At 35.9% G+C, this 10781-nt stretch overlaps 1 protein-coding gene across 1 annotated transcript in view; it reads left to right on the top strand.

Annotated features, from left to right (window-relative positions):
- The first annotated feature begins 855 nt into the window (after nucleotides 1-855).
- The window catches only part of LOC132558437 (uncharacterized), a 32496-nt gene continuing 22570 nt past the window's right edge, over nucleotides 856-10781 (top strand). Inside the window, exons 1-3 of the mRNA XM_060223005.1 lie at nucleotides 856-949; nucleotides 6586-8116; nucleotides 8391-8544. Of these exons, the coding sequence (XP_060078988.1) occupies nucleotides 856-949; nucleotides 6586-8116; nucleotides 8391-8544 (1779 nt within the window). The remainder of the gene's footprint in view (nucleotides 950-6585; nucleotides 8117-8390; nucleotides 8545-10781) is intronic.

The following is a 10781-nucleotide window of genomic DNA, read 5'->3' as shown; positions in this document are numbered from 1 at the left end:
CATAAAATCATCATTTGAACGGAAATGATATTTTGATGATAATGAAAATAAATTCCTAGCGCGAAAGTGGTTGATACCTGTGTTTATGTGTAAATATTTTCTAAAGGATTAGATTCATGTTTTTTATTCGGTATACAACTTGCTAGTTAGATAAAATCAGAAATGAGCCATCAAAAGTGATAATTTCGAAATCGCCATCTTTTCAATATAAGACATGCATGTTTGGACTTCTGTAGCCCAAAAAATGCAAGGAAGTAGTCATCTGGCATCTGAGCAGGAGTTGATCGGTTATATCATTATATCTGGGAGGATGTTTGACATCTAAAAATGTGAATTATGAAAATATACACAAATTTGTCAATGAAATATTTACTCATGGCTGACATGTGAGTCATAAAAATAATAATTTGAAAATTAGTAGTTTTGAATATAGGATTTGCATGGTTGGACATTTGTCAAATAGGAAACACTAACACATATTATAGAATAAATTGATTGGTTAAATTGTAAATACTTATATTTAATAAAAAAACCCCATCATCATCATCATCATCATCATCATCATCATCATCATCATCATCATCGTCGTCGTCGTCGTCGTCGTCGTCGTCATCATCATCATCAATACACCACAGTAATATCTTATGGTAAATGGATTTAATCACATTTTATTTTCTTTCCGCAAGTGTTACGTATCACAACACCTAAAATCATCTGAGTGCGATTCCCTCAGTTTAATAGTTCAGATGAAACAGCTCGATAAAACACCGCGGTCGGGAATCCATAGATACATTCTCTGTCACTCGGGTGACGAATTGGAAGATACAACTTCTAGAAATAGGACTAGTCAAAGAGATGGCAACAGATCAACCAAACATGCACGGTGATGCAGCAAGCTTTTTGACTCAGCTTGATAGAGCCTTGATGGATCATCACGCCGTAAAACCAGGTTCGATTTTATATCCTAATTGGCAACTTTCAAATAGCAATAAATATTGACAACGTTTCCCGGCGTTTTACAAGACACCTCGCGCCTAGCTATATGTAAATAAGATAAACTTTGGTCTCCTTTCATACGCGACATTCGTCACCCAGCGAGGGCACAATTGAATAATTTTTTATCCCCTGCCAATCAACATTGACGGGGGTATTAAAATGGTTTCTGTCCGTCCGTACGTCCTTACTTCCGTCCGTCCGTCCGTATGGTGCTTTCCGCATGGTATCTTTTGAAGGACTGATTAATGGCAAATTCTGCACATATTTCATGAGGCTGCTGTGACTTGATTGACTGATTTCTTTCATCACTCTTTGGGAAATATTTTTGCACATTATCTTATGAATGAATGATAAGATTTTAAGGAAACTTGCTTGGTAGACTTATTACATTAATTCCTTGTTAAGTTCGATTATCGCCAAATTCTCTGCATATTTTATGAGGCCGCTGTGATCTGACTGGCTGAAAATTTTCAGCCCCTTATCTGAATGCTTTCCGAATGTTATCATTTGAAGGAACAAATGAATTTTGATGCTTCATAAACTTCTTATATGATCTCCTCACTCAAGTTCGGTCAACCGTGAAGTCCATGCATTGTTAACCATCGTGCTCTTACCTAATTGGCTGATTTCTTGAAACAATCTTGGGGATCGCTTTTCACACTTCTTTCAAAGGAATTATCAAATTTCTATTAGACTTGCATAGCAGACTTAGTGCCTTAGCCACTTTCTTAAGTTTGATTATTAACTAATTGTGCAAATATCTAATGGAACAGCTGTGACCTGCATGGCTGATTGCTTTACACAGAATATCTTCAGAAGCATTAATAAGAGACCTTTAAAAGAATATAAACGTATCTCTTACCGATTCGGAAGAATAATACGTAAAATAATGATAAGAAACAGAACAATAACAATAGGTCTACTCATCAGTTAGTAAAGAGCTCTAATAAACCTATGATAGTGAATATCCAAAATGTTTTTAGAAGTCTAATGTTCGAAGTGATGTTGCACGATCACCAGTTATGATTTATTGTACTGATAGCAACTTTCTTGCAACTTTACATATCTATAAGATGTTGTATTGTATTTTATAGATGTGTGAAAACCATTTCACTGTTTTGTCATAATTGAGCTGTAATAGAATCATTGATTGATCCAGCATCACTGAAATTAAGTGACAAATATTCTTTTATTACCATTGGGTAAAAGAAGGGAATATGAAGGTATAATAAGCTGGTTTTAATATTCACAGCATTATGCTACTAAATTGCTAGTATATTGATCACTTTCAATGGAACTTTAAATATAAACAATAAATTGTTTCAGTACTTTAGTTTTTCATGGTGCTCACTTTAAATCTACATATTTCATAAATGAACATTGGCAGGGGATCTCAATGACTATGTTCTTGGTCATATTTGTGTTTGGAATGTGAGCACAAAGTCATATTCCAAATTCATTTTCTAGCACAAATGCACCAGGAACTACCACAACACAGGGTTTCAAGAAATGCAGGTTGATGAAGATGCTGGGAAAATTTTACGTTTGTCATAATGATCTCCTAGGGAAATATCCTATCTACTTGTTTTATACTCATTTGTGTGCTTTGTGGTTCCCTTGTTATTTACGGTATTCTAATATGAGAACGCGACAGTTCTTACTTAGATTGACCCAGATTTACAAAGCGGAGGTCGTCGATGAAGCCGAAGAGTCTCTTACCCTTCCGGAACCTCCATGTTCTTGTTTTGCTGTAGTTTCCTCGAATAATTGTTTAAATCCTGATACCGTTAACAAGCCTTTATCCCGAAGGGAGAGTATATAGTCGCCGAGTTGTCCGTCCGTCCGTTTATCAATTTGTTCGTCCGTAATAATTTTGTTCGGAGCATATCACAAAAATATGAGAGGTATTAACATGAAATACATGAATAGATATATCTTAACAAGGAAAATTTCAGTGTTCAAGAACCATAACACTTTGTTGCGTAATTTAGGATTTATTGCCCTTTGTTTTTCATAATTAAAACAATAAACTGTAAGAGGTATCAACATGAAACTTTAAATATTTATTCGGAAATCATCCATCAGTTCTCCTATTCTCTTGTCTTTATTTTAGATCTCTTCCACTGAAATAAATGTGCGCTTTATACCTAATTTAGGGTGACTGATGGCGCACTGGTAACTCTCTCCTTTCACCTAGCCGTCCGAGGTTCGATTCCTCGAACGGATGTGAAAATGTAGAGAAATCACCTGTTCGACCACGCGCGTTTTCTCTGGGTAACCCGGTTTCCTCCCACAATAAAATCTATCGCGCGCGTACATCCAGGCCGACAAGAGTGATTAATATAAGTTGCAATAAAAAAGTGTGTATTCTTAAATATTTAATCACTGCTTTTATGAAAAAATAGCTATACAATATATCCATGAATGTTGTTCCTGCTGATTTTGTGTGTTTCATCACAGTGCGAGATTCTCGGGCTTAACTTCCAGAGTTTTAATTGAAATGTTTACAAAAGAGGAAAGAACAAAATTGGAGAGCCTTGCCTAACTCTCGTGGGAATTGAAAATATTCTTCAGACAGAACTTCGATTTTTTAGGTTCTTTTACCAAAGATTCTGCAGACAGGAATTCGATTTAATTTCTTGTATCACGAATATACCTCTTAACGAAGCCAGTAACAATGTGAAGTTCCAAACCACTCCTTTGATACCGACGGGGTCACTCATGCTCCATTTGGTTTAAAGATAATTAAAAAAAAAAAAAAATCATTATACGTCATAGTTGAAGAAACGCCACGTAACGTGGTCAAATCACAGTATAATCATTAGTTGGCGCGGAATCCGTTATTAAAGAGAGCTAAATATAGAAAAGGTGTTTTTTCCTCGGTATGACGTCTTTAGCACTCATCAGATACATGATCGTTTACAAATAAAAAAAAATTAGAAAAAAGGAGAAATGAACATTGATGATAGAATATCACGAATGGTCTGACAACAATTATGAAGGCCTTACTGAGCTAATATCATCGGTGGTTTATGGACACATAAAAGGTTGGGAATATTATTACCGTTTCCTTGTTAGAGTTGATCCCCCTTCCATGGGTTGTGCTATTTTGATCCGTTTTCCTGGTTCTGCCTGCAAGAGGGATTAAATATTCCAGGCACAAACGCATTTAAGAGTCATTTGCAATCTGTGTCGCACTTAGTGCTTCTGCATCCTGGCCTAAACTACCATTAGAAATAAAATTGATATTATCGTTACGTTAATTCAAAACACATCTTAATCCTCTTGATATTATGTCTGTTAATAGAAAATATTCCCTGAACACTGCGATTTTAGCCAATTAGCACAACGTTTTAGGTATGACGTAAACGAACATTCGTCGTTAAAAAATGTTCGAGAAATTTCTACGTAAATTTTATATCTCATGCGTAAGACGTTTAACTAACATTTTTATGATATATATATAAATATATTGATTGATTGATTGTATACATGTTATATCTGCATACAATAATATGTAGGCCTACTTACAGAGAAATGAATTTTCATTCTGTTCTAAACTGACACGTAGAAAGAATAATAATAAAAAAAATCCTCGAACGATGAGGGCATCGACTTGGGTACATTATAAAGACCCGCATCTCGCTGACATTTTCTGAAACTTTCAGTTCGACATTTTTACAAGAACAAGAATTGACGCGACGTAATTCCGGCCAAAAAGGCTGATTAATTCAATCCATGTAGATATTTTAACTTGTCTGATATATGGTATTGAATTAATTTAGTTTCATGTAATTCAATTTCAGCTTTACATACATCTTTTTACTGATAGTAAATACCTCTCACGCGGTGTTAGGCAAGTATGTCCGATCTGCTTGCGCTTAATAAGTTTATTCTAAAAGTCTCAACAGGAAAAGTATTTTCCATCCTGATTGTAGGTTGAACACGTGCAATATGCCACTATATATTACTGTTTGTAACGTATTTTTATGGAAGGCCAAATGGTTCAAAAGAGTTGACATTCTAACATTGCGATTCTGTTTTTGCAAATGTGAAAATGTTAGTTATTATATTGTAGTTTGTGACTATAATTTGTAGTCCTGTCATCGTATTGATGAGAATGTAACTCGCTTGATTGCAGCTCTATTTTTGACAATGTGTAACCTGTGTACCAAAACTTCCAACATTGCCATTTGTATTGTAGCAACAACGAAAATGTGAATCTTTTCGCCGAGCGCTGCATTTCTGTACTTGACAAAGCAGTTTATATCTTTACTACATTCTTATATTACAATACACGTTATACGTTGTAGTAAATTCGAAAATTGGAATTGAACTTGTGTATACGGCAGATTTGGAATGTGAATCTCGACATCTGTGACACGTGACTTGTAAACTGACATTTCATTATAGTATCCTATTATGCTAACAATTCGATAACAGGTTGCACTATTAGAGAGAAACGAAGGGCGGTTTATCTCTCCCCTCACCCAAGTCAGTAGTACTACAGAACCATAAGAGGCCCCAACCTACGGAATCTGGAAGTCATAGCAATCATTTGCGGTAGGGCCTATCGTTTATAGTTACTCTCACTTTGGTCGTCATTTCGAAAACGATGATATGAAACGACGATCGAAAAGAGTAAGATGCTAGATCATGGACCGCTATCACCCCACGTTTTACCGCATTTATTTAGTCAAAAACTCTCACGAAAAGCAAAATTAGCATTACTCTTTGAATCAGGAAAAGCTGATATGCCATGGTCATATTCGAGAAAGAACGAAATCGCTTTCATTATTTATCACTTCAGTAAATATTTTTTTAAGGGGCATGATTCTTTTAAAAATTCAATTCGTCGAACATCGGTAATAATGAGTATTTTTATAACGAAAGACTTCAAGATTCTCAATTGTAGCGTGCCTTTCCGTAATATATCTCTTTATTTCGGAAAAGATCAAATTAAGAAAAAAAAATCTGTCTCGTGCATTTTTACAGTATTGCAATGCAGATCATTCAACCAAGAAAGTAGCGGATGAGATTTCAACGAACTCAATTTAACAATTTGAATTATAAATGTCATCATATCCCATGACTCAATATATTACCTTTTCAGGATGGATTTGTCTTGGCATCGATGCACAAAGAAACGGGCCACAACATACTGTAATCTAATCTTGGAATTGAGTTTGTAACAAACATGTGCAGCATATATCTTTGAGTGTAGTTGCATGTATCAATATCATTGATTATTTGTGCAGATGCCATAGTATACACATCTTTTTTCGTTTTTAGCAATTGCATTTAGTCTTGTCAGGGCATACGAGTCCACAACTATGTTTTTATGGCTTGATATTGATAGCCTGCATTTAACTTTCAAGTTATTTTCGTCTGAAACTTAGGTAGGGATATAGAATTATCTTGTGATTTGTTGGGAAGCTAGAAGTTAAAATCCAAGGGCTGTTAATGAGTTGTATGTATCAGAAATGATTAGAAATATACATGCACATTACAACTTAAATATTAGAACTACGAATCCGAATTAGGAACTTTGCACGCATTTATAAAAAGAAAAACATCGATTACTTTCAGATGTACAATGCAGACATGAGGGAATTTCATCATGGGGTAATCTAGAACAGCGCATAATGGAGGAACAACAAAATAATTTACAGAAAAGTAGTGGCAAGGTTGCCATTGAAGAGGCGGGCAAGCTGCAGTTTAGTGTAAATTTGGTAGATGCGGTGCTTTACCATCTGGATATTCTCAGCAGAGTCGACCAGTACCCCTGTCTGCGCCAGGGAAAACATCTTGACGAAGCTTTGCGTAGATACGAGAAATTATGGCTTCCGTTGGTAGCAGAGCATAAAGACAAATTATTAGCGGCACCGTTAGACATTGAATGGGTTTGGCACTGTCACATACTGTCTCCTTTGGCCTACAAACGCGATTGCGATATGTATGTTGGGGAAATCGTAAACCATCACCTTCTGAGTAGAGAGGACCGAAAAAAAGCCAAAGAAGTATCCAGAGAGTTATGGCAGGAAAAATACGGAGAGAAAGAGCCGTTCCAAATCCATCTTCCCGTTGGAAAAGAACTGCAGGAAGATGATACCATTGACGATGGTAGGAAATTCACGCCACAACTTAAGTACGACATCAGAGCTGCTGTTGGACGTCAGTATCTTTTCTACTACAACGTGTCACTTCCGCACTACCGGGACCGCCAATTCATCGCCAGGTGCGTGCTCCGCTACCAACAGTTCCTTTACATGATGAAAAAGCACCGAAAGACGTTTTTGGTACCATGCTATGACAACGATCTAGTTTGGCACACACATCAACTTTTTCCTTTGACGTACCGACAAGATACGGAACGCATTTTGGGTCGAGTATTGAATCATGACGATTCTACTGATGACAGGTCTCCTGGTTCGGTGTTGACCACCTCGTACGCGAACACGTGTAAGTTGTGGAAGGAGACATTCGGGGAAAACTACAGTTCTCCGGGAGCAATGTACAGGGGACCATCTTCCAGAGGCACCATGTCCGACTTTACCATAGACACTTCAGACGTCGACGCAGAAGATCCTCCGATTTCTGTTTCAATACATTGTGTAGCATTGCAAACAAACCCGGCGGGCTACAAGGCCAAGTTTTCTGTGCTGCTTTATCGGGTAATTGCAGGAACTTCTGAAAGGAAGTTAATTGTAGAACTCAAAGGACCTTATTTAGTATGGGCGGAGGAGTATTTGAAAAAGGCGACATTTAATATGCAGAGAGGTGATGCGTTAGATGTCGTTATGGTTAGGAAATCTGGTTTATTAGGACGAAAGGCGGAAGTGACATGTGTGACGATTGAAAGTGCAGCAATATTCAAACATTTGGTATACAGATACCAATCAAACTTCTCTAAAGAGATCCCTTTTCAGTCTGAGGAGAGTGAAAATAAACTGTATGTTGATGGAGGTGTTAAAGCGATTACCGTAACACAGGACTTTTCGCTGGAGGTTGGCGAGTTCGGCGAATATAAAGAGCCCGCTAATTTTGACCTCCAGGAACCTTTACAGAAGTGGAAGGAGGGAGCTGATAAATGTTGTGCCAGCAGCATAGCGACACACAGGTAAATCGGTCAAAAGATGAAAGTTGAAAATTTAAAAATAGGTAGTGGAATTTTTACGACCGACTGTATATACACATACCAATTTAATAGCTTCAGTTGCATGTATTAAACTTTCCATTTTTGTTGTTGTAAAATATCGTTTAGATACGAAATGTTATGAAAGGTTACACGAACAGTGCTATTTTTAACATTCTAACATGGACATTTTTAGTAACGTGAAAAAAAGTGCTAATCTTTGCCACTTCAATTTGACATCCGGTCTTTCTTTTCACAGACTGTTGGATCTCTCGGGTCAAGCTATATTTAAGGTGCGTGTGAATCACAACGTCAACCATATCCGCTCTTCCGTTCAAGTTTATGACAGGGAAAATCGGTTAGTGACCCTGGCAAATAGTATTGACTCGACTCATTTGCCACTTCCGGGACAGGTAAGCAAAGGGACATATAAAACTCATCACAACACAACATAAATACCAGAAAAGCATTTCAAAGTGAAATTTTATTTATAAAATGAAAATAAGCTTTCAGCTTGTTTTACAATCCCCAATCAATTCGATAATAATTTTCAGTATGCAGGATTAAAAGACAACCCCACTTAGAAATTTGATGCGTCCTGGCTTAACAAAGCTGTTATCTTAGATATGGCTGATTTTTCCATTATCTTTTTCGTATACGAAAGCAATAAAATTCAAGAGTTTTAGAAATACAATTTTCCATCGACTAGGTAGCAAAGTAAACCATATAATTATTTGATACTCGTAACTCCAGTTACATTTAATTAAAATCTAAGAATATTTAAAATTTCAGGAGTACAACAAGGATGTTCAATATGCTCACTTATATTCATGTAATTAAATTATATGTTTCAAATTATTCTGGAAGCTTTGGCGTCTGAAACCCAAATGCGTGAAACTACAGGGCCTAATATAAGAGTCTCTTAGTGGTCAGTAGAGATCGCAAATAGAATAATTTTCAAAGTGGAGAAAAAAGGTTGTACTAGGGTGAATTGGAGGGTCACAAATGATAACCTTTAAGGAACGATATATATATGTAGAAATCAGTGCCAGGGTTGAATGTAGAAAACTATTCATTCAGCCCTGAGAGAGTAACATATACAAATCGATCATTAGATTTCTCGTTTTTATTATTGACAATGAAAGGATATGGTGGTGCTCTTTTCTTTGACATCGGACTCTCATAAAACAAAAGAAAAGCAGGGGGAAATCAATTTGGAAAAATCTAGTTGGCGTACTCGATAGAAATGTGATAGTTAAGATTTAATCAAGTGCTATATATCATGGTATTGAAACTTCTTTTTATAAGAAAACGAAATCTGACGATATTTAAGGAACATCTTTAATATTATTAAAAAATGGAGTATACCCTTAATTTAAATAGCTTTATCCGTTAGATCCTTAATATTAAAAATACTTCGGATTACGTGTAAATTGCAAAAATTGTTTGACATTTGCATAATGGACCCTTTTCTTGGATAATTTTTGATACCGCCGCATTGGCAAATAAAACACGACGGTACAATATGAAGTTGAATTCTAATCTTAACAGGACAATGAAAAAGTTCTTGATTCGTAGCAGATTAACTAGATTGAAAAGGAGACAATGGATCAGGTGTCTGGAAAATGTTGTTGATAGAGATGGTCAAAAGAATTTAGAGTTGTGTGTAAAACATCCCAATTTGTAATAGGATGTGAAAAGGTTCAGTTGTCTAGAAACGTATATTATAAGCGAAAATTTACCTGATATTTCTTTGATGAGGAAATCAGATGCCTTTTTTAAAGGAATCAACTCACCATTTTTTTTTTTTTTTTTTTTTGCTAGCGATATCTTGTAATATGTTTTATAAACATGGGTGATAATACAGATAATCCTTCATACACACATTCTGGTAACAGGAAACTGTTGATTTCCATTTTCCCTAAAATTTTAGGTCATGTTTGTGATATACAGGTACAGCAGATTGGTTATGAAATGTACATCCTTACATTTATATCTATTAACTACATAACCATTACAGTAACTAAGAGAAAGAAAACTTGTATAAAACAAAACAAAAACCAAAAAACAAAAAAATCCTACCTAGCACTACACCTGTCTAAAAACTGACAATACTTTCATGATAACAAATTAGTGAGTTCCAATTAGGAACGGTTTCATAACCTCACCAGGCCCCACTTGTATAAAACATCTCAACTTGAGATTTCCTCAAGTCGAGATTTTCCTCAGCTAATATCTCCTTGAAAATATCTTGTATGAAAATTCCTCAAGGAATTTCAGGACATCCTAGCCGATGCCTTCCTTGGGAAAATTTTATACAAGCCGTTTTTGAGGAGATATCAGCTGAGGAAAATCTCGACTTGAGGAAATCTCAAGTTGAAATGTTTTATACAAGTAGGGCCAGGTGTAGACACTCAAAATAAAAAAAGTTGCACTTTATGTAGAGCTAGTGTTTGGTGTGTAGACACAGATTCGAGACACAAGGCAAACATAATTGTCTCGATTAGTGTTAACTTTGACATATAACAACCTCTAAGTCAGCTGTCATAACTAGACTTAAGTAGTCGAATTCTTGTCACATCATTAATAAAGTCCCCATGGTAGTCGACCTCTTTTGTATAATGACCATACAATTTGACGGAAGGAGGTG

The sequence above is a fragment of the Ylistrum balloti genome, unplaced genomic scaffold (assembly GCF_031769215.1).
Source record: "Ylistrum balloti isolate Yb309-2 unplaced genomic scaffold, AGI_CSIRO_Ybal_v1 Utg370790, whole genome shotgun sequence".
NCBI lineage: Eukaryota > Metazoa > Mollusca > Bivalvia > Pectinida > Pectinidae > Ylistrum > Ylistrum balloti.
This window is presented reverse-complemented; position numbering and strand designations above follow the sequence as displayed.